Genomic DNA, 24,756 nt, shown 5'->3' on the forward strand with positions numbered 1-24,756 from the left:
TGGCAATTATCTACTGGCAGGTGGGACACTCAAGAATAGTTGTGTTGGGATAGGCAGGTAAGCACGTAGACTGATGGTTTTGATACACAGCATCTTCAAACTCAGAAGGGCAGGCAGGAAAAGGGTAGTGTGGTAGCATTGTTAGGATGGGAAGGAAATAATACTATAGCAAGAAATGATCTGATGGAAACTAATGGGGCTAGAGATCGCTATGTCTCCTGGACCTAACAGGATGCATCCTAGGATATTAAAAGAAGTAGCTACAGAGTTAGTGGCTGCACTGGTAGTGATTTTCCAAGAATTCCTTGATTCTGGAAAAGTCCCAAAAGACTGGAAAACAGCCAATGTAAGATCTTTATTTAAAAAGGGAAAGAGACAAAAACAAGTAACTTCCAGGCCAGATGGCTAAAAGACTGTTTGTGGGACAATGTAGCGTCTGTTATAAAGGATGTAATAGCAGAGTATTTAGAAGTACATAATAATATCAAGCAGAGTCAGAATGGCTTCATGAAGAGGAAATCATGCCTGACAAATTTATTAGAATTTTTTGAGTAAATAATGAGCAGTGTAAAGGAAAAGCAGTGGATGTAATAAATTTGTATTTTCAGAAGGCATTTGGTAAGATACTACTACACATTAGGCTACTTAAAAGGATAAAAGCCCATGGGTGTTATACATTATCATGGGTAGAGGATTGGCTATCTAATACAAGACAGAGAGTTAGGATAAGGAGGGCATTTTCAGGATGGCTATCTGAACTGGTGGAGTGCCACAGGGATCAGTGCTAGGACCACAATTATTTAAAATATATATTAATGATTTAAGTAAGAAAAGCGAATGTACTACAGTCTAATTTGTGGATGACACAAAAATAGGTGAGAAGGTAAGTGGTGAGGATGACAGGAAGAGCCTGCAGAGGAACATAGACAGGTTAAGCAAGTGGTCAAAAACATAGCAGATGGAATACTATGTGGGAAAATGTGAGGTTATCCATTTTTGCAGGAATAATAGATGAACATAATATTATTTAAATGGAGAAAAACTGCAGAAAACTGCAGCACAGATGATTTGGGAGTCCTCATGCATAAATCATAAAAACACGTTCAGCAGGTAATAGGGAAGGCTAATACTATATTGGTCTTTATTTCTGAGGGAATGGAATATTAAAATAGGGAAGTCTTGCTAAAATCATACAAGGCACTAGTCAGACCATTGGAATATATGAACAGTTCTAGACCCCTTATCTAACCAAACATATACTGGCATTGAATGCAGTGCAGAAAAGGCTCAATAAGTTGATCCTGGGTATGAAGGGATTGTCTTATGAGGAGAGGTTGGGCCTGCACACACTGGAGTTTAGAAGAATGAAACATGACCTTATTGAAACATACAAGATTCATAGGGAACCTGACAGGGAGAGTCGAAGACAGAAGGTGTAATTTCAGAGTAAGGGGTCATCTTAGAGATGAGGTGGAATTGCTTCTCTCAGAGTGAGTGAATTTGTCGAATTCTTTAACACAAAGAGGCCAGGTCATTAAATATATTCAAGGCTGAAATAGATTGATTTTTAATCAGCAAGGGAATGAGAAAAGGCAGAAAAGTGGAGTTGAGAATTATCAGATCTCAGTGAGTGGCAAATCAAACTCAATGGATTGAATGGCCTACAATTTATGGCTTAGTGCTCTGTACTGCTCTACACCGGCTGTGCATGTACCAACTGAGGCTCCGGGGAGGGGATGGGTCCTAAAATTGCCCAGCTTTGATTTTTCAGAGTGTTGTTTATTTACTTCAGTGGATTTTGTAATGACAAACCTAATCCTAAATTATGTAATGCTTTAATGAATGATCATTCTGGATTGACACAGTGGGTAACAACTTCATTCCTTGATTGTGGATTTTCTAGCTGTTAAGATAGAGATGTGGAGAATTTCTTCTGAAAGGTACTGAATTTCTGCAAGATTTTACCATAGAAAGCTAAAGAGGCTGGGTCATTAAGTATATTCAAGGCTAAAATAGACAGTTTTTAATCAGCCAGAGAATCAAGGGTTATGGGAAGAAAAGCAGGAATGGAGGATTATTAAATCAACCATGATTGCATTGAATGACAGAGCAGACTCAATGGGCTGCTTCTTCTCCTACACTTCATGCTCAGTCTGGGAATGCTAAATCCAGCCCAAAGAAACAGAACTGCACAACTATATGAATGCAGCAAAAATGCAATGAATTAATTTCATTTTAAAAATAAAACATCACACTGTGAGAAGACATGAATTAGATAGAGAAATATAGTTAGATACAAAAAGACAAAATGTAAAGAGAGCTGAGCATTTATTACAATTCTAAAGTTCTTTGTACCACTCCAAAATAATGGAAGAGAGAGAACAACTGTACACTTAAAGACAAAAATTCAGGAGGAATACAGAAACAAACAGGAAGAAGTTCAAAGAATAACTTAAAGGTGACTAGAAAAATTTGGGTAGGGCAGAAAAATAAGAACTTCATTTTACCAAGGCCTAAAATGTCTAATTAGATAATGTCTCTCACCCTTCACTCTGTTAATCGCTAGGAGGAGGTTTTGGTTTTAACCAGACCCTTCTGCACCAGACAGCGATAATATTCCTGAATGTAAGTGTAAACACATTTCCAGTCGGGCTCCTTCATCCGCACCATATCTTCCACATCCAGTAGCTGTGGGCAGTCAGCATGCTTCCTAGGGGCCAGAGAGAGGGTCAAACAAGAGAGGAGACGGGACACAACAGGGAACAGAAGGAGAGAGGGAGAAAGAAAAAGCAAGGAAAAAAAACAGAAGAAAACATAAATTACATTCATCTGATGACATACAATGAACAAAAAGAAAAAGCATGCTTTATGATACACAACATCAATAACATTGTGCTCAATACAAATTAATTCAACAGGGAATGTAGCACATGACATGAATACAGTAACTACATTAAAAGCAATGGTTCCAGTGGAAAATAAGGAAATGTATAACTGTTTGAAGCACATATACAACAATTATGGATGTATTAGCGATGGTTGTGGACAAAAGACTAACACAGAAAGTTAAGTAAATAAATTAAAAGTTTTGGGGACTAAAGAACATTCTGTGAAAAAGCAAAAAAAGAACGGAGCAAAGAAAAGAATTTGCAATCTAGCCCAACAGCATAGTTCCACCATACCCTCTCATCAAAAGTCAGACATTATCACACAGTACTATCTAATAAGAAGCCCTCAGGGCCAAAAACACAGTCCTAATCAACACGCTGCTATGACCTAAAGATTCACGCCATTTTACTATATCGGAATCAGTGTACGTGGATAGCTATTTCTCATCTTTAAAATAATGAAATCCTCTGTTCCAGCAGATAAGTTTTTAAACTGTGATTGATCAGAACTTAGTGAGTATTATGTATTTTTGTTTGCAATACAAATAGGCAAATGGAACTATGCACATTTGATCTTCTCAAGTGAGCCTTACTTCTCGGTGAGCCTTACGTCACTGGTGGGTAAGTTGTCGGAGGGGATTCTGAGGGACAGGATTTACATGCATTTGGAAAGACAAGGACTGATTAGGAATAGTCAACATTGCTTTGTGCATGGGAACCATGTCTCACTAACTTGATTGAGTTTTTTGAAGAGATAAGAAAGTAGATTGATGAAGACACAACAATAGATGTTGTCTATATGGACTTCAGCAAAGCATTTGACAAGGTTCCGCATGGTAGACTGGTTAGTAAGATTACTTGACATAGGATCCAGGGGGACCTGGCAAACGGCTACAAAATTGGCTTGAAAGTAAGAGACAGAGGGTGGTGGTAGAGGGTTGCTTTTCGGACTGGAGGCCTGTGACCAGTGGTATGCTGCAACGTTTGGTGCTGGCTACACTGCTTTTTGTTATTCATGTAAATTATTTGGATGTGAGTATATGAGGTATTGTTAGTAAGTTTGCAGATGACACCAAAATAGGTGTTTAGCAGACAGTGAAGTACAATGGGTCCTTGATCAGATGGGTCAATAGGCTTAGGAGTGGCAGGTGGAGTTTAATTTAGTTAAATATGGGGTATTGCATTTTGGTAAGGCAAACCAGAGCAGGACTTACACAGTTAATGGTAGGCCCCTGGAGAGTGTTGCTGAACAAAGAGACCTAGGGGTGCAGGTGCACAGTTGCTTGAAAGTGGAGTCACAGGTAAACAGAGTGGTGAAGAAGGTGTTTGGCATCCTTGCCTACATTGGTCAGAACATTGAGTATAGGAGTTGGGGTGTCATGTTGCGGCTGTAAAGGATATTGGTGAGGCCACCTTTAGAGTACTGCAAACAATTCTGGTCTCCCCACTATAGGAAGGACGTTGTGAAACTTGAAAGGTTTCAGAAAAGACTTACAAGGATGTTGCCTGAATTGGAGGGTTTGAGTTATAGGGAGAGGCTGAATAGGATAGGGCTTTTCTCCCTCAGTAGGAGGCTGAGGGGTGACATTATAGAGGTTTATAAAATTATGATGGGTATGGATAAGGTGAATTGCCAAGGTCTTTTTCCTAGCATGGGGAAGTCCAAAGCTAGAAGGGATAGGTTTAAGGTGAGGTGAAAGGACCTGAGGGGTAACTTTTTCATGAAGAGGGTGGTGCGTGTATGGAACAAGCAGTCAGAGGAAGTGGTGGAGGCGGATACAATTACAACAGTTAAAAGGCACCTGGATAGGTTTATGAAAAGGAAGCATTTAGAGGGATAAGGACCATATGCTGGGAAATGGAACTAGATCAGGTTGGGATGTCTGGTTGGCACGGACGAGTTGGGCCAAGGGGTCTATTTCGATGCTGTCTGACTCTGTGAATTTATAACACAATTAAAATAGAGAGAGGAAGAGATAAATAGACCAAACAAAACAGAGAAAGAGAAATGATTTACCATTCAAAAACCTTCAATTTGCTGTGCTCAATCATTATTAACTATATGATCAGAATCTTTCCTTGACAGAAGACGGTGCTTCCAAAAATGTCTCCCTTGGAGGACAAAGAAACTAACATTTTAAGAAAGGCAAGTTTCTCATTAAAGCAGAGAACTTTGAACAGGTTAACCTGTCAGGATCATTTTGGCGAATGGTGGATGGCTGGGTTAAAAAATTCATAGAGCAACTTTTAGTATGTACTTTTCTCAAAAGATCCAATTTAGATTAGTATTTTTTCTCTTACATGCAAATCAACTGTCAATGTCATTATCTTTAAATAAGAGTTTTAGAATGACAAAGTGTGGTGCTTAACAGATGTGAGGGGGTCTTGCACACTGGCTGGAAAGCTGATAAGAGTCCTGCGTCATCATTTTTTGGGAGGCCTGCTGCTGAGAGGTACTGGCCAAATAAGAAACGGGCAGTAATGTTGAACAGCAGTGCCACAAGGAACAGTGAGGCACCAACCCAAGGCTTAGTATCTTCATTCAATCTCAGGTGAGTGATGTGGTTGTCAGAGTTGGCAGTTTGCGGGTGGTGGTGGGAAAATGGGGAAAGAGCCATTTTTCTGGTACTGGATATCTTGATTGGACATTGACAGCCCTTAAACAAGGGGACCCCAGGAGGCTGCATCACTGGAATAGTAATCCAGAGCCCGAGGGTAAAGTCCTGGGAATATGGTTTTGAACTCCACCGTGGCAGTTAATGAAATCTGAATTCAATGAGATCTGGAACTTTTTAAAAAAAAACTAGTCAAAAAGTCATTAAAACTCATCTAGCTCATTAGGAAAGAAAACTGGCTATCCTTACTTGGTCTGGCCTACGTTTGAATGTGAAAGCAATGTGGTTAATTCTTAGCTGCCTTCTGAAAGGCTTAGCACAAGACTGAGTTGTATCCATTATATTCTGTGACACTACTACCATGGGGATAGACTGCAAACAGATCTAGCAGCTCAAAACCAGCATCCATGAGATATTGTGAGCCATCAGCAGCAGCAAAATTATATGCAATCACAAATTGTAACCTCATAGCCCAGCATATGCCCCATTCTACCATTATCATCAAACTGGGAGATCAACACTGGTTCAATAAAGAGTGCAAGAAGGTATGCCTGAAGAGGCATTCCTAAAAATGAGGTTTCAACCTGAAGAAGCTACAATACCGGACTACTTGTATGCCAAATAGCAGAAGCAGTATGCAATAAACAGGGCTAAGCAATCCTACAATGAGTGGATCACGGCCTAAGCTCTGCAGTCCTACCACATCCAGTCATGAATAGTGATGGACAATAAACAACTAACATGAGGCAGAGCCTGCACAAATATTTGCAACCCCAAAGATGGGGTAGAATAGCACATTAATGCAAAAACTGAAAACAAAATCTGCTGGAGGTCACAGCAGGTCAGGCAGCATAAATGCTGCCCCCTCCACACTTCACTTCAGCTCTGATGAACAGTCAGCTAGACTCGAAACTTTAGCTTGCTTTCTCTCCATGGATGTTGCCTGAACTGCTGTGATCTCCAGCACTTTTTGTTTTCAGTTCAGATTCCAGCATCTGCAGTAATTTGCTCCTGCATTAGTGCCAAAGGCAAGGATGAAGCATTTGCATTCATCTACAACCAGAAGTGCTAATTGGCTGATTAATCTTGGCTTCTTTTGAAGAGTACAGCATCACAGATGCCAGTGCTCAACCAATTCTGTTCACTCCATGTGATATAAGAAACGGCTGAAGACACTGGATAGTGAAAGCGTATGGGTACTGACAGCATTCTGCCGAATTCCTGAAAACTTGTGGTCCAGAACTAGCCGTGCCCCGAGTCAAGCTTTTCCAGCACAGCTACAACATTGGCATCTATGCAACAATGTGAAAAATTGCCCTGTGCACAAATGCAGGACAAATCCAACCTGGACAATTACTGACCCATTCATGTGCAGTCAATTATCAAAGTAATTGAAAGGTAGTTGAAAATACAATCAAGAGGCACAAGCAAAACACTCAGTGATGCTCAGTTTGGTTTCTACAAAGGTAACTCAGCTCCTGATTTCATTACAGCCTTGGTTCAAACATGCATATTTAATGGTAGTACATTTGCTCAATCCCCACTATCAACATCATGTAGGTTAACATTGATCAGAAAATGATATGGACTAACTATATAAATAATGTGGCTTCAAGACAGGGTCAGAGGCTAGGAATTCTGTGGTGAGTAACTCACCTTCTGTCTCCCTAATATCTGTCAGCATCTATAAAGGACAAGTCAGGAGTGTGAGGGAATACTTTCCACGTGCTTGGAAAGGGGCAGCTTCAAAACACTCAAGAGTCTCAAAACAGTCTATCACATGTCCAGCCCTTCCCCCTCCACCCCTCCATCCCTCCTCACCTCCATGACCTAATCTGTCTATCTTCTTACTCACCCATCTGCTCCACCTTTCCCACTGACCAATCACAATAACCTCCTACTTGCATCCACCTATCACCATTCCACCTACACTTCCCCCAGCCCCACCCCCCTCCCTCTATTTACTTCTGGTCTCCCCTCCCCCTCCCCAGTCCTGACAAAGGGTTTCAGCCCAAAACATTGACCTTCCTGCTCCTCGGATGCTGTCTGACTGCGGTCCTTACTGTTCCCTTCACTCCCGATGCACAGTGGCAGTGGCATGTACCGACTTACAAGTTGCACTGCTACTGTTAGTCACCAACGCCCCTTCAAAAGTATCTTCCAAACCCGTGACATCCGCCACTTAGAAGGACAACAGATGCATGAAAACACAAACTGCAAGTTCTCCTGATTCTGACTTGGAACTATATCACCATTTCAAGAACGTTGCTTGGTCAAATTACTGGAACTGTGTCCCTAATAGCACTTTTGGATTTCCAATGCCTGAAGGAGTAGATATTCAAGAAGCACATCGCTACCATCTCCAAAGCAATAAGGAATGGGCAATAGTGGCTTAGCCAGCAACTTCCACGTCCCATGAATGAATGAACCCTTTTTTTTAAACAATCTTGGGTTTTCTTGTTGCACTCCCACATGGCAAGCCCACTTCCCATTGTTGGGTAAGAATGTAGCATTGGAAAAGGCCCTTAAGGGCTTCAAATGGTATGAGCTCATCTGCCATGGACTTAATTAGGGTGGAGGCAGGAAGATGGAAGAGTCCCCATCAGCCACCCTCCTACCTGACCAAATGTCCACTCCACCACCAAACCTAAGCAAAGGGAGAGCACTAAATCCCACCTTACGTGTAAATTATAGAATTCACTATCGATATTTTCTTAGATACTACATGTGAGGAAATAGCAATGATGGGCAATCCAGTCCACCAATTATGTAGACCTGTGACATGCATGACCCCTCCCTACATGTTGGCTCTTCAGCTCCACTATGAATGGAATAAATCAGTTTTAGCAGCACATAGAAAGAATTGTTTGGGAACTTCCCATAAACATAATTAAATTCAAGTTGCATTTCCATAATATTGATTAATCCAGCATTCCTGAGACGTGCCTTCAAGTAAGCATTGTAGCGTGACTAAATAAAGTCAAAAGCAATATTTTCTGAGGCTAATGGTAGTCTTCATTATGTATCGTGCACATCCTAAAAGTTACTTTCCTTCAAAAACATATGAAACAATTATTTGGGATTGTGGCCAGTTTTGATTACTGAATGGTATCTATTTTTAAAACATAAATATAGTTTCAGTCACTCTTAATTAAAATGAAAGGTTCTAGGAACACCAATGCATAGTTACACTGTTGATGGTATCCTGGGTGTTTCAGCTTAATAAGCTACTACACTAAATATAAGAACTGCATATGACAACAGGAGAAATAAACATATACTTAGTGTCAAAATTTTCTCAATCTTGAGAACGATTATACTTAAGGAATTGAACATGTTAAATTTATTTCCTGCCTTCTTACAGTTCCTTAATTTTTTAAACTATCTAAATCTAACCATTTAGAAATACACCCTTGTCCATCTAGACACATCTTATGTAATATGGTAATACCAATTTAGGATGAAACCAAAACATCCTCCACTTAATCACTGGATGAAATTAGTGATGGTTCCAGCATATTAATAGGATTCCAGTCCACATCCAAAATTCTCCACAGAATAAAGTATTCAATCTCAACAAGGCTATCACATTTCTGACTAGATGCCAGGCACTTTCCTGAAAAGAAGTAAACAGTCATCCCATACCACAAATGTGCAATTCTTAGCAGTTAGACCAAGTACATTTGGGATAATGTAGCTGATGGAGTGCCGAGACACAAGACTTCCCATTTGCCCTCTCATCTGAGGCATGGTGCTTTGTACGGCAAGACTTAAAAAGGGAAAATTACTCATTTAATAAGACATGACGATCAGAGAGAAAGACATTTGTGCAATTGATAACTTGAGGAAATGATGGGTTAAAATTCCAGAAGAAAGATTTTAACAGGAAATAAAGAAGAATAGAGGAGAAACGTAAGACAACTTTGGGGGAAAAAACAATCAATCCAAACAAGAAGTAATATTCCCACTCTATCAAGAACACTTCTAAAAATTTATAAATCTCAAAATCATTTAAAATACTTACGTTATTCCTATTATAGTCACTCATTTAAAATCAGCTAATCAAGAATAGTTTAGAAATTCACCACAAAAACGTTTCTTCTTGCGGGAGAAATTAAACTAGGGAACACAGTTTAAAAGTAAGAGATCTCCCTATTAAGACAGATTGTCATTAGTCTGTCAAATTCTCTTCCTCAGAAAACAGTGGATGCCGGGTAACTATTTTTACCACATACATATATGAAGTTATTCATAAATGAAGTTATTCAAGGCTGCTATAGATAGTTTTTTTTATAGATAGCAAATCAAGACCTGCAAGGGGCAGGCAGGAAATTTGAGTTGAGGTCACCATCAAATCAGCTATATTCTTACTGAATGGCACAGCAGGTTTGAAGGGTCAAATGACCTACTCCTGTTCCAAAATGCTATGTTCTCACATCATCTTCCAGGTCTGTACAGTTCAATAGCAAACTGCAGTGTATTAATCAGTATTCAAAGTCACATATCCATAGTCAAGAACTAAAACGTGAATTTAATTGCAACAATATACTTAATATTACATTTTCTTAGATTATTGACTGCTTCACTTAAAACAGAAGTGTGAATGAAAATTGATTATTGAAATAACCCATAGCCAAGAAGCTGACAGACAGTAATGAAAGCATTGCTCAGAACATATGCACTTACCAGGAAGCTCCAACCAGTCAAATGTCTATGTTGGGCTTATCATAAAGTTTAGCTATCAAAAATATCATAAACATTAAGTATTCAATAAATGGGACATGTATTTAGTACATCAATAATACTACAAGCTTGAAAGCACCAGGGACATCCTGAAGCTTGACTAATTCTAACAATACTGACAAATAAACAAACATGTTCCTTAAACATTTAAACGGAACATCACCATTGACACTTGCGGAAGTCATAAAGAAAAGTTACCTTAAACCTTAATGGAAGATAAACCTTAATGGAAGACATTAGTGAGATCTGTATTGAAAGCCAGGCATTGTACTGAAGCTGGTCTGTGCCAAACCAAACTCTTACAGATATCAGACATGTAGCAAAACTGGACCGTACATAACAGGCCAGTACAAAAACCAATCCTGAAGTGGAAAAAACTGTCTGCATGAAGAGCAAATAGTACCAAAATTAAACAAGTGCTGACAGGATAAGGGTTACCTCTTGTCAACCCGCAATCAGACAAGGAAAAGAGGTTTTGGATTGTTATGGATCAACCCCTCGAAATATACTAAGAAGATAGCCTAGACCCTAACATTTTCTTATTTTAAAAGTAAGTGTAAGGCATGGTATTCCAGATGCAATTCGATTGGTCAAACTACTTGACTTTAAGCAAAACACACTTTATTTTCACACTATAGTTAAAATACAGACAAATTGAAAAGAAAAGAAAGAGGTAGTTTAACTGTCACTCTATCAAAATGCTTAACAATATATAAACTACTACTAATCAACTGTTCCAATATTGTAACATCTCATAAACACACCCTTGGCAAAGGCAAATTCAGTAAAATAGATTGTCTGACATGCAATTCTAGCAGCAGGAAGAGAACCCCAGCTTTTAGCTGTAACAAAGAGAGGAATAAGAACTTCCACATCTAGCTTCGAGACCCCTGCAACTGCTACTGAAGGCTAAAACTAAAAATCCTGGCTCTGTGGGAGCTTGACCCCATCCATTCAGGCTACTTCTATTGTTCCAACTTAAAGAAAACCCAAGGACTCACAAGCTGATAACTTGTGCAGACTGCTCGGCACCTCTGTCTCAACTTTTCTTCATTAAAAAAAAGGACAAAATACACTCCTTAAAGCCACAGTAACGTCCCAGGACTGTCTTCACTTGCAAACATATACAGCTGATGTTTTTCCACATACGATGACAGAAAAGATAACTTGCACTTTCTGGTTAAATTTACAATAATTATAGGGCTTTCACCTCAAAAGCAGACGGATGTCACCACAGTTATCAGGCTTGTATTAGCATATACCAATACAAATACTAACATCAGTTGCTAACTTCTTTCACAGCATGTAACGTATTTAGTGGTAACACTGATTATAGCATAACTGGTTACTGGTGTTAACTGGTAAGAAACAACATTGATGTTGTCTTTTCCTGGATGTAACTGATGTTACATCTATACAGACTTATGGGTTATTTAGTTTGATAGGAAATGTATTTCAGTCATTCAGTGACTCTTGTTTAACGCATTTTTTAAAAATAGTACCAACACCTAAGAACAAATCCAACAGCGTCTTGAACTTGTAGACAGCACTGAGGCTTGTTCAACTCTGTATAATAAAACACCATATTATTACAATTTGGACAATGGTATTTGAGAGGAGATGTAAGGGTCCTAAAATGAGCAAGATTATTCTTGTGAATTTATTTATAGTCTCCTCACATAAATATTATTTTGTTGAACCACTTTCTCAATAATTACTATATATGATCACTCTTATTACCAGTTTAGTTATGTTTTAGAAACCAAAATTCAGCGTAGTTTATTATTTCATGGGTAATAATGCTGCTAGCACATCTTTAAAATGTAGTGCTTTTCTTTTCAGAAGACACTCAATAATTACTGCTAGAGCCACCATTCTATTACTCTAAGCTAACACAATGCACATGAGGATCCAGTAATGGTACCTACTCTGCCATTTTGAATGCCACCTCGAAGTTATGCCTGCGGTTGTTGGGATTCAGTTCTGAGTAATCAAAGGCCTCGGGGAAGAAGTTATGCACCAAAGCACAGAATGCCATTCCATCACTCCAGCTAGAGGAAAAGTTCTGGATGGTCACATGCTGATGGACAAAGCAAAATAATAGAGTTAGGTGAACAGAGGATTGTTTATTTTGAGTTACATAATGAAATGTAACACTTTCATTGACAAAAACAAAATAAAACTGTTCTTTAAAGAGGGAGTTTTACTATTTCAGTCTTTTTAAAATCAAATTATTACAAAATTATAATAAATCAAAGAAATGCAGATACTGGAAATCTGAAACAAGAAGCGAAATTGCTGGTGAAACTCAGAAGGTCCAATGATTCAAAATGTTAACTCTGCTTGCTTCCTACAGATGTTGCCAGTTTCACCAGCAATTTTTCTTTTTCTTACAAGTTATGGTTTAGTTAAGCAAATCAGCAAGTTTTCTATTTTAATATCTGTTCTAAAAAAGCATGTCTCATTCCATGCCATTATATTTACTACTAAAAATAAGAAAGTACCTGAATCATTACCTATCTTAAACAGTGTAAAGTATATTCAATGTTGAAAATATTAAGTGCTTGTGTCACTTTCAAACTATTGTCCTGTAATCAGTATTAGGAAGTTTCTATGTCATTATTTTGCTGTTTTAGTAAAGATGATAATTCAATTAGATTAAATCAGGAGATAACAAGAGTAGATAACAAGATATACAGTGAAACTATCTTCTTTTGGTTGTGGAATACGGAACAAGAAGCTACAATCATAAAATTAAGGTTTGGCCATTTACAAAAAAAATTGGAAGAGTGAAATTGATGGATCTGTAATAATATGGAAAGATATGGAGCAAAAGTGGATAAATGGAATGCATCAGCCATGATCTAATTGATTTGTGGAACAAGCTAGTAGACCTGCATGACCATCTCCTGATCCTATGAAATCTCTTTCCTGATGGAACTGAAATTGAATTATTTTTCTACTGCAGTCATGAAAAGATTTTCTACATTTTCCTTCCCTGAAAAGGTGGATGTATGTTAGAATACCTCATAACCACGTGTCTTGGCTCTACACCAATCAAGTAGCATCTGCTTTATACTGTTAGCATTTGGTACACCACAACTTGAGGATCTCTGCACCTTCACTCTGGCAATGGCTGGATTTCCAGGACTGAAATGTAGAAATACAGATGAATTTTGATTATTATAAATGGCTAAAGTAATTACATAATTGATATTTCTCCTGTCACAATTTCTGGATGATTTGGGACGATTTACCCTTGTTGCCATTCAACATGGTGATCCAAGCAAGCAATATTCTCTGGTTAACACTTTTAATCAGATTACGAACATGCTTGAAGATACTGACTAAAGAACATCTTCCCACATTTCTTCACAATGTATCTAAATGCAAGTGTTTTTTTGTAGTATGAATTCTGTCAGAAGTGCAGGGCTCCCAACCTTCTATCGAAGTCCACTACTCCATTATTCCCAAGCCTCATATCTTTCCCAATATTAAAATCTGTAATACTTGTCCCTTTACCTCCTCCACCATCACTGTCCAAGGCCACTCACATTCCTTACAGGTGAAACATTGATTTAGTGAACAGGGAACTTTGTTCTTCTTTCAATCTAGTCTATTGTATGTGCTGCTCAAAATGGATCTCCTCTATTTTGAACAGCCAAAACGCAGAGTGGGTAACTACTTTGCAGAACACCTCCATTCAGTATATAAGCATGACTCCAACCTTCTGGTCATTTGCTGTTTCAATGTAACATCTTGCTTTCTTGTTGTCATTTCTGTCTTAAGCTTGCTGCAGCATTCCAATGAAGCTTAATGCAAGCTGGAAGAATAGGACCGAATTTTCTAATTAGGCACTTTACAGACTGCTAGACTGAATACTGAAGTTGGCAGCTTCAGACCATTAACTCTGTCCTCCATTTTTATCTTCCATAGTATCTGGCTTCTTACTTTTTCATGTTTTGCTTTCAGCCAGAGTAGACCTTTATTTACTATTAGCACTTAACTCTGGAACAATGTTTTGTTTTGTCACTGCAATCATTCCCCCTATCATTAACTTTTGTCACATAACACCTTCGATCTCTAATCTCCCTTGCCCTTTAAATTTCCCTGATCTTCCACTTGCCCCTCCCCTTTCTTCAACTGCATAAAAGCCAATCATAATTCTACTTCTGTTCACTTCCAAACTGTGTCAGACAGGACTTGAAACATTTACTTTGTCTCTCTCCAAAAATGTTGCAAGACTGCTGAGTTTCTCCAACACGTCTACTTAAGTTACAAAGGGCCATGGCAGAGTAAATGAGTGGGTAAAACAATGACAAATAGAGTTTGATATCAGCAAGTGTGATGTCATTCAATTTGGGTTAACAATGATAGAAATGATAAATGATTGGGTGATTTAAATGGGGAGATAACCTTTAAGTTCTGCAGGGGCACAAATTTTGGGAGTTCAACAATTAAAAGCCAATAAACAGACACAAAAACCAATGAAAGAGGCTAATGGAATATTCACCTCTATCTTGGAGGGAGTGAGGGCAATAAAGGGAGGAATTAATGTTTCAGGGGCTAGAATCATATACCATTCCTAGGAGTGGGAAGCAAGGCAGGTAGGGAAGCTAATTCTATAAAGGGCCAAAACTAGATTCCAGAGAGCAGGATGACAATTTGCAATAAAGTTCTTGGAATCTCTAGGATAGGTTGCACTTCTTGATGCTTTGGTTGTCATGCATACTCATTGAAAGGCCAGCTCATCAGAATTAAATTGCCTTTCCCAATTGAGTTTTCCACAAGCAAGTGCAGAACTCCCAAACTGCATATAAGAGGCTTGCAACAGGCAAGTTACTCTACTTGCTGAGTTTTGAAGAGAATAGCTGCTATGCTGTCCACTGCAGGGGGTGTTTGTTTATGCCATGTCATGTTTGACATTAATTGGATTGGAGACAGAGGATGACTTAGGGATGCAGGCTGAAGTGCAATAATTAAGTAAATATGGTGAAGGGAACCAGGCTGGTTATGGAAGGGAGTCAGTATCACTGGGAAACAGCAAAAGGGCCAAAATATTTGGCTGCAGGGATCCCCTCAACCTGTGTAATCCTCCTGATTTGCAGGAATGGATGCCTGTCTGAATATACTTTAAATGTTGTACCAGGACCTTTGACTCTATAACATAATGATGTGAGTACCAACTTCCTGATCATCTACAGTGCTATATTTGTTAGGTTACATGCTATGTCATGAGCTGATTGGCAGAGAAATGATTGGGACTTGATCAGTGGGTTTTTTCATTGATGGGGATGGGGGTGGAGGGTGAGGTGTGTGTGTGTGTGTGTGTGTGGAAACATGGACCAAGTTTCTGTAATTAACATAAATTACTATTTATTACAAGTTATTAGACTTTAGCCACCGGTACTCAATGATGAACAGATGAACCGTTGTCATATAACTCTACTAATTAAAACATTAATCCCTTTAAAATTTCCCCTTATGCACGCAGACACTGAGGAAAAAAACATCTGTGTTACTGACAAAGGGAAAACTGGGAAAGTAGTTTGATGGTCTCTGTTCACAGTATCTGCTGAGATGGTTCTTGTGCAGGAGGCCCACTGGTTCACACTTACAGAATTTCTCTGACTTTTTAAAGTCACTGCTTACAGCAACTGCTGGAGGAAAAATAAACTGGGCTTAAAGTGACTTTTACTGCAGAGAACAGACTATTCCGCTACTTATTGCCTACCAAAGTTCTATTTGTACACAACCCTTTGGCTCTATCTCATCTGTAAACTACACATCAACGATTGCTCGAACTGGCTGTATAAACAGTGCTTGCAAAGAGTGTTAGGTTACTTGCTTTCAAAACATGCAGCAATCCTCTTATCATCCCTGGCCTCAAAACAGTTCTTTTCTCAATTCAGGTCATAATTAAAAATACAGAGAAATAAAAACATACAGTCCTTCCAATACGCTCTTTTCAAAAATACATCCTTTTTTATACATTACCTCACTTCCTACCACAATATATTACTTTACACTTTGCTGCATTAAATTCCATCTGCTACCAATCCCACCTCTATGTCCCTTTGAAGTTTAGCACTGTCCTCTTTGCAAGAAGCATTGTGGGATGTGAAATTTTGAAAACACACAGTTCATAAAGTTTCAGTCCTTTATAGTTTCAGGATGAGATATCCTTAGTACTAACCCTTGGGAAATTGCACTATACACCTCCCCTGGTCCAAGATACAACTACTCACTACTGTTCTCTGTCACTCAATTTCATTGTCATTTTCCCTTTCAATCTGCTAATGATGCAGAACCAATAAACTAATGTGTAAAATAATAGCAAGGGGAGAATTTTACAGTCTCTTGCTAGCAGATTTACAACCAGTGGGGGAGTCTAACATATGTCAGTGGTGGGACAAGTGAGGTCCAGGCTGGCCCTGTTCCAACTGATGGCCTTAAGTGAGCAATAAATGACTGCTTGTAATAACAATCACGGGCACTGCCACTGCTAATACAGCTGTATAGAGGCTACAAAGCTGCCGACAAATCTGATTGAAAAACAGCTATATGAAGCAGGACTTCCTTCCAAGTCCTGTCTCCAGCTACTTTGTTAAATGGCTGGATCAGAGTCAGTACTGGTGGAGGTGTGTTCTGCACTGACTCTTCTAACGGCTAGATGGGAAACATATTCATCCAAAAATTTCCTCCCTTAGAAGATAGAACTTACATGATTAATTGTGGTAAACATTAAAAATCAAGATGCTGAACAAATCATTAAGAAAACCCATTCAACTAATTAAAAAACTGACAACCGAAGGAAATCACAATCTATTTTGAATCATCCAGTTAGAATCTACAGTCCCATAACCAACTATTTCTTACATTATTTCTGAATTGTTGTCTCTGCACCAGGCAGTAGCAGCAGTGTCGACTGCCTACGTGATGCACTGTAGCAATTCATCAAGGTTCCTTTGACAGTGTACCACCTCTTCCAACTAGAAAAATCAGGACATCAGACGCTCAAATACACCACCTGCCACAACTACCCCTAAAATCACACATCATCCTGACTTGGAAATGCTTCAATTGTCCTAAATTAGCATTGTATCAAAATGTTGGAGCTCCCTCCTTAACAATATTTTGGGTGTAGTAGCTATATCACATGGACAGAGCATTTCAGGAAGGCAACTTGCCACTATCTTCTCATGGGCAGACAATAATGAATAAACAACAAATGCTGGACTTACTAGCAATGCCCACATTCTACAAAAGCATTTAAAGAATATACTTTATTGAACTGAGTTCGCACCAAAATTAATAAATTTTTCTCATATAACATTGTATTGATGTGTTGAATATAGAATAATGCACAATATAAGATTTTCAGCACATTGCTTTTACAAATAAATTTTTTATTCATTCATGGGATGTTGGTTTTCCTGGCTCATCCAGCATTTATCACCCATCCCTAATTGCCTTCAAGAAGTTGGTTGTGAACTTCCTTCTTGAACTGCTGCAGACCATTTGATGAAGGTACAGCCACAAGGCTGTTAGTTCTAGGATTTTGACCCAAGGACGTTGAAGGAATGCCAATATATTTCCAAGTCAGGACGATGACTGATTTCAAAACAAACTTGCAGGTGTTGGTATTCCCAAGCATCTGCTGCCCTTTTCCTTCTAGGTGGCAGTGGTCGTGGGTTTGGAAGGTGCTGCCTTGGAACCTAGGTGAATTTCTGCAGGGTACAACAAAAATGAATTTTACAGACTTCCTTCTTGAGATTCCTACCTTCCACCTTCCTTTTCTAGTTTCTCAATTAATGCCTTCCGTGCCTGTGTTCCTGAAGTACGTGGCAGCGTTTGTGACCTCATCACCTCTTTCCGCTTCTCAGCCTGCTTCCTCTCAAGTGCTGACACACTACTAGACCGTGCATCATCTTCTCTGTCAAAAATACTAGAAAAAAGCCATAGAGTGAAAGAATTCCAAATGCAGATGGTTCAGCAAATAATTCCAGCAAGTAGCTGAATTATGTAGACTGTGCACTTTCTTGGTCTAGTTCCTAGTTTAAAAGATCTTGATCAGATTGGTTACAATAAATCTGAGAGGTTTTAGTATCCAAGGCTAGAGATTAGAAAATTGGCCAGGTTCTTATGCATGATAACAATTTAGCAACTCCTGCAAGGTGAGGATGGCATCTGTCAGTGCCAGCTCTGAACTAGTTAGGACAAAATGTTTGCCCTGTGGCAACTCACAGGCACCTCATAATCCTTTCCTTCACAGACTAACAGGTTTGAATTCAGTTACTACAATAAAACCAGATTATGCTGGAGAAAATCAGTAGGTCTGGCAATGTATGTGCATAGAGAAAAAAAGTTACATCTTGAGGCTGATGTGACTTCTTCAGAAGTGGAAGGGTTTGGAAAATGGCGGTTTTTATGTTGTTGACTGAGGGGGAAGAGGAGTGAGTGGAACAGATTGTGAGGATGCCCAGAGCAAAAGACAAGGGGAGTGCTAATGATGGCAAAGGAATGATAGAGATGTAAAATGAGTGCAAAAGATATATGTGAAAAGGAGAAAATGGGTCCATTCTTCTGAAAGCAAAGTCAATAAGACATAGCCTGAGGAGGGTGATGGGATATAAGAAAATGGAGGACAGTGGTCATGTTCTGAAGTTGTGGAACTTAACATTGAGTCCTAGAAGCAGAAAATGCCTAAGTGAAAAACAAGGTGTTGTTCAGCCAGCTTGCATTCATCTTTGTTGGAACATCGTAGCAGGTTCAGGACAGTAATGTTAGCATGGGAACAAGATGAAATTGTAAGAAATTGGAAGGTCGGGGTCATTCCTATGGAGAAAGTGGCGATGTTCTGCAAAGCTGTCACCCAGTATGCATTTCACTAATGAGAAAAAAGAGTGGGCATTGTGAGCAGCAAACAGCATAAAACCCACTATTAAAAGAAGTACAAGTAAAATACTGCTTCAACTGGAAGGTGTGTTTGGGATCTTAGATAGTGAGGAGGGTGAAGGTGAATGGGCAAACGTTACACTTTCTGTGCCTGCATGGGGCTTACCAACTGGGGGAGGGGTGTTGAGGAAGTATTAGGAGTAATGGACGTGTGGACTAGGGTGTCACAGAGGGAATTTCCTTTGGAATGCTAATAGTGGAGGGGAGGGGAAGATGTGCAGAAGATGATCATTTGAATGAGGAATATGGTGGGTGGTGAGTCAGGACAAGTGGAACCCTATTGTTATTCTGGGATAGAAGGGAAGATATGAGGGCAGAAATGTAGGAGATGGGTCAGACACAACTGAGCACCCTGTCAACCACATTGGTGGTAATCCTTAGTTGAGGAAAATTAAGGTCATATCTGAGGCCCGGTGGAAGGTGGCATCATCGGAACAGATGCAATGCAAATGGAGAAACTGGGAGAATGAAATAGGATCCTTGCAGAAAACAGTGTGTAAGGCAGAGCAGTCAAGGTAACCGTGGGAGTTGGTGGAAAATGGTGGACATCCTCAGAAATGGAAACGGTGAAGTCAAGGAAGAGAAAGGTCAAGTCAGAGATGGTCCAGGTGAAGATGAGAGAAGCATGGAAATTGAAAGCAAAGTTGATTAATTTTCCCAATTCCAGATGACAGCAGGAAGCAGTACAGATGACATCATCAAAGTACTGGAGAAAGTTGTGGGTGAAAGGACCAGTAGGACTGGAATAGGGAATGTTCCAGATACCCCAAAAAGAGACAGGAATAAATGGGACCCTTGCTGGTACCCATTGTTACACCTTTAGGTTTAAGAAAGTGAGTTGAGTTAAATGAAAAACGTTATTCAAAGTGAGAATGAGTTCAGCACGTGAAAGAGGGTGGTGGTGGTAGATGAGGACTCTTCAGGCCTCTTTTCAAAAAAGAAGCAGAGGGCCTTCAGACTACTCTGAGGGAAGATGGACACGTAAAGAGATTGCACATCCGTGGTGAAGACGAGGCAGCATGGAAATTCTGGAACCGTTGCAAAGCATCAGAAGAATCATGAGGCAAGTGGGAAGAGGCAGAACAAAGAAGGGGAGAAAGGTAAAGTCAAAATAGGAATAAGTAAGTTCAGTGAGGCAGGAACAGAAACAGGGCAGTTCTGTTTGTGGATTTTGGGAAGGAGGTAGAAGTGGGCTGCGTGATGTTGAGGGACTATGATGTGAGAAACTGTGAAGAGGAGATCACCAGGGTAGATGAAATTAGTAACAGTCCTGGAAAGAACAGCTTGATGTTCAGTGGTAGAGACATGATCTCTGGGGGAGATAGGAAGCAGTGTCTGAGAATTAGGCGATTTATTCACTGTTTTACTGTTTTATTTATTAAATTTATTTATTGTTATATTCTGAAGATAAAAAAAGTCACCTCACCTTCCAATCTTTTTGGACGACGTGCTGCTGGAAGTAAAGGAGGACTTGGTCTGGACAACAGTAGCTCCCCCTGCTAAGAGGGAAACAATCACAGATAGCAAATTTTCTGTGATAACACTCTTGTACCTTAGAATGTCATTTTAAAGTTAAATGAAATATGTGCAGGCAATTTGCTGTTACTATCTGAGTCAGGAAATGAAATTAGAAATCTCTCATTAACACTCATGATTAATATATCATAGTCATACAGCACAGAAACAGACCTTTTGGTACAACCAGTCCATGTTGACCACAATCTCAAACTAAACTAGTCCCTTCTGCCTGTATTTGGCTCATATCCCTCCAAACATTTCTTATTCATATACTTATCCAAACATCTTTTAAATGATGTATCTGTACCCACATCCACCACTTCCTCTGGAAGTTCATTACACAGGGAGTGGTTCGTGTGTCTGTTAAAAAAAATTGCCCTTCATGTCTTTTTAAAATCTTTCTCCTCTCATCTTAAAAATATATCCCCTAGTCTTGAAATCCACCACCCTAGGGAAAAGATACCTGCCATTCACTTTATCTATTCCCTTCATGATTTTATAAACCTCTTTATGGTCACATTTCAACCTCCTACGTTCCAGTGAAAAATGGTCCCAGCCTATCCAGCCTCTCCATATAACTCAAACCTTCCATTCCCGGCAACATATTGGTAAATCTCTTCTGGACCCTCTCCAGCTTAATAATATTCTTCCCATAAAAGGGGACCAGAACTGGACACAGTACTCCAGAAAAGGCCTCACCAATGGCCGGTACAACCTCAACATGACATCACAAAAAAGGTCTGAGCAATAAAGGCAAACATGCTAAACACCTCTTAACCACCCTGTCTACTTGTGATGCAAATTTCAAAGAATTGTGTACCTGAACCCCTAGGTCTCTTTTTTCTACTACACTACCAAAGGCCCTACTTTTAATTGTATAAGTCCTGCCCTTGTTTGTTTTACCAAAATGCAATACCTTACATTTATCCAAATTAAACTCCATCTGCCACTCCTCAGCCCACTGACCCAATTGATCAAGATCTCCTTGTAATTTTAGATAAGCTTCTTCACTGCCCACTTTACTACTAATCTTGGTGTCATCCACAAACTTACTAACCATGCCTTCTATATTCTCATCTAATTTATTTATATAAGTGACAAACGAAAGTGGACCAAGCACTGATCCCTAGGATCACTACTGATCACAGGCCTCCAGACCGATAAACAACCCTCAACCATCTCTCTGTCTCCTGCTGTTAAGCCAATTTTGCATCCAATTGGCAAGCTCACCTTGAATCCCATGTGATCTAACTCTACTAATTAGTCTACCATGCAGAACTCTGTCAAAGGCTCTACTGAAATCCAAATAAACAATGTCAATCACTCTGCCCTCATCAATTTTCATGGTTAATCCATCAAATAACTCAATCAAGTTTGCAAGACATGATTTCCCTTATATAAAACCATGCCGAATATCCTTAATCGTTCCTTGCATCTCTAAATTCAAATAAATTCTATCTTTTAGAATCACTTCCAACAACTTACCCACCACCAAAGTCAGATTGACAAGTTTATATTTCCCAGGCTTCTCCTTAAATCCTTTCTTAAACAAAGGCACAACATTATCCTTAAACTATTTTTTTCTGTGACTATCTAACCAGTTGCTACAAGGCACATGACAGCACTCTGGGGGCCAGGACTAACATTTTCTTTTTTTAGCCAGTTCCCTCTCAATCTGAATTAAATATGGAACTTGAGGTGTGGAAAATCACAGTATCAATTCTTTTAATCAATCAATACAAAATCAAAACTACCTATTTCAAAGATTTTAACTTCAAAAGACCAGCCTGTACATTTGATCCTGTGTAACAACAATGAATCCCATTGAAGAAGGAGCATAGAACTGTGGAGCATAAATTGGGAACAGATGTTCTCAGGGAAATGCAAGACAGAAATGTGGAGGTTGTTTAGGGAGCACTTGCTTATGAGTACTGGATAGGTTTGACCAACTGAGGCAAGGAAGGGATGGTAAGGTGAAGGAACCTCGGATGACAAGACATGTGGAACATCTAGTCAAGAGGAAGAAGGAAGCTTACTTAAGGTTGAGGAAGCAAGGATCGGACAGGACTCTAGAGGGCTACAAGGTAGCCAGGAAGGAACTGAAGAATGGCTTAGGAGAGTGAGAAGGGGGTATGAAAAAACCTTGGCAGGTAGGATTAGGGAAAACCCCAAGGCGTTCTATACTTATTTGAGGAACAAAAGGATGACCAAAGTGAGGGTAGGGCCAATCAGGGATAGTGGAGGGAACTTGTGCCTGGAGTTTGAGGTGGTAGGGGAAGTCCTTAATAAATACTTTGCTTCAGTATTCACCAGTGACAGGGACCTTGACCTGCCCCTCACAAAGCCATGCTGACTATTTTTAATCAAACTGTGCTTTTCCAAATAATCATAAATGGGCGGCACAGTGGCTCAGTGGTTAGCTCTGCTGCCTCATAGTGCCAGGAACCCGGGTTCGATTCCACCCTTGGGCGACTGTCTGTGTGGAGTTTGTACATTCTCCCCGTGTCTGTGTGGGATTCCTCTGGATGCTCCCGTCGTTTGTGAGGACAGCGTGAAACAGGCTGATATGCTCCAACAGTTTGATGTTAGGAATGAGGATGTGCTAGAAATTTTGAAAAACATGAGGATAGATAAGTCCCCTGGGCCGGACAGGATATACCCAAGGTTACGACGGGAAGTGAGGGAAGAGATTGCTGCGCCTTTGGCGATGATCTTTGCGTCCTCACTGTCCACTGGAGTAGTACCAGATGATTGGAGGGTGGCAAATGTTATTCCCTTGTTCAAGAAAGGGAACAGGGATAATCCTGGGAATTACAGACCAGTCAGTCTTACTTCTGTGGTTGGCAAATTATTGGAGAGGATTCTAAGAGGTAGTAGAATTAGAATTATATTATAGAATCCCTGCAGTGTGGAAACAGACCCTTCGGCCCAACAAGTCCACAGTGACCCTCAGAACATCCCACCCAGACCCATCCCACTAGTCTACACATCCCTGAACACTATGGGCAATTTAGCATGGCCAATCCTCCTAACTTGCACATCTTTGGACTGTGGGAGGAAACCGGAGCACCCGGAGGAAACCCACGCAGACACAGGGAGAATATACAAACTCCACGCAGACAGTCACCCAAGGGAGGTCTTGGGGTCCACATCCATAGATCCCTCAAAGTTGTTATCCAAATTGATAGGGTTGTTAAGAAGGCGTATGATGTGTTGGCTTTCATTGGCAGTGGAATTGAGTTTAAGAGCCACGAGGTTATGCTGCAGCTCTATAAGACCCCGGTTAGACTACACTTGGAATATTGTGTTCAGTTCTGGTCGCTCATTACAGGAAGGATGCGGAAGCTTTAGAGACGGTGCAGAGGAGATTTACTAGGATTCTACCTGGACTGGAGGGCAGATCTAATGAGGTAAGGTTGAGGGAGTTAGGGCTTTTCTCATTGGAGCGAAGAAGGATGAGAGGTGACTTGAAAGCGGTGTATAAGATGATGAGAAGCATAGATAGACTGGATACCCACAGACTTTTTCCCAGGGCGGAAATGACTATTACAAGGGGGCATAATCTAAAGGTGATTGGAGAAAGGTATAGGGGAGATGTCAGAGGTAGGTTCTTTACACTGAGAGTGATGGGTGCATGGAATGCACTGCCGGCGGTGGTACTGGAGTCAGATACATTAGGGACATTTAAGCGACTCTTGGATAGGCACACGGATGATAGTAAAATATAGGATATGCAGGGTAGTTTGACCTTAGAGTAGGATAATAGATTGGCACAATATCATTGGCCGAAGGGCCTGTACTGTGCTGTACTGTTCTATGTTCTATATTTTAACATACCCCTCCTAAAGTTGATTACATTACATTGCTGGACCTTAAACCAAATCATTGACATCTTGTGTTGAGGTCACATTCCAAATCAGTTTTGATCTTTAAATCATGTTTCCAAATTAATGCTCACATCAGTTCATGGCTTCACATGAATTTCACCTTCATTCATATGCTAGTTTGACTTGCTAGTGGCCTCTAAATCAATC

At 39.8% G+C, this 24,756-nt stretch overlaps 1 protein-coding gene across 2 annotated transcripts in view; it reads right to left on the minus strand.

Moving 5' to 3' along the window:
* LOC109910819 (cytospin-A) overlaps positions 1-24,756 on the minus strand; it is a 301,509-nt gene that overhangs the window by 20,962 nt on the left and 255,791 nt on the right. The window contains exons 15-19 of one of the 2 annotated variants that reach the window (XM_020510069.2): positions 20,631-20,703; positions 18,030-18,194; positions 13,273-13,396; positions 12,175-12,326; positions 2,550-2,710 (exon numbers count right to left, since the gene is read on the minus strand). In XM_020510069.2, coding sequence (XP_020365658.1) covers positions 2,563-2,710; positions 12,175-12,326; positions 13,273-13,396; positions 18,030-18,194; positions 20,631-20,703 — 662 coding nt within the window. In that variant the 3' untranslated portion in view covers positions 2,550-2,562. Of the gene's footprint in view, positions 1-2,549; positions 2,711-12,174; positions 12,327-13,272; positions 13,397-18,029; positions 18,195-20,630; positions 20,704-24,756 lie in introns of those variants that run through there. The other variant, XM_020510070.2, reaches the window with a different exon arrangement.

The sequence above is a fragment of the Rhincodon typus genome, chromosome 24, assembly GCF_021869965.1.
Source record: "Rhincodon typus isolate 14 chromosome 24, sRhiTyp1.1, whole genome shotgun sequence".
Lineage (NCBI taxonomy): Eukaryota > Metazoa > Chordata > Chondrichthyes > Orectolobiformes > Rhincodontidae > Rhincodon > Rhincodon typus.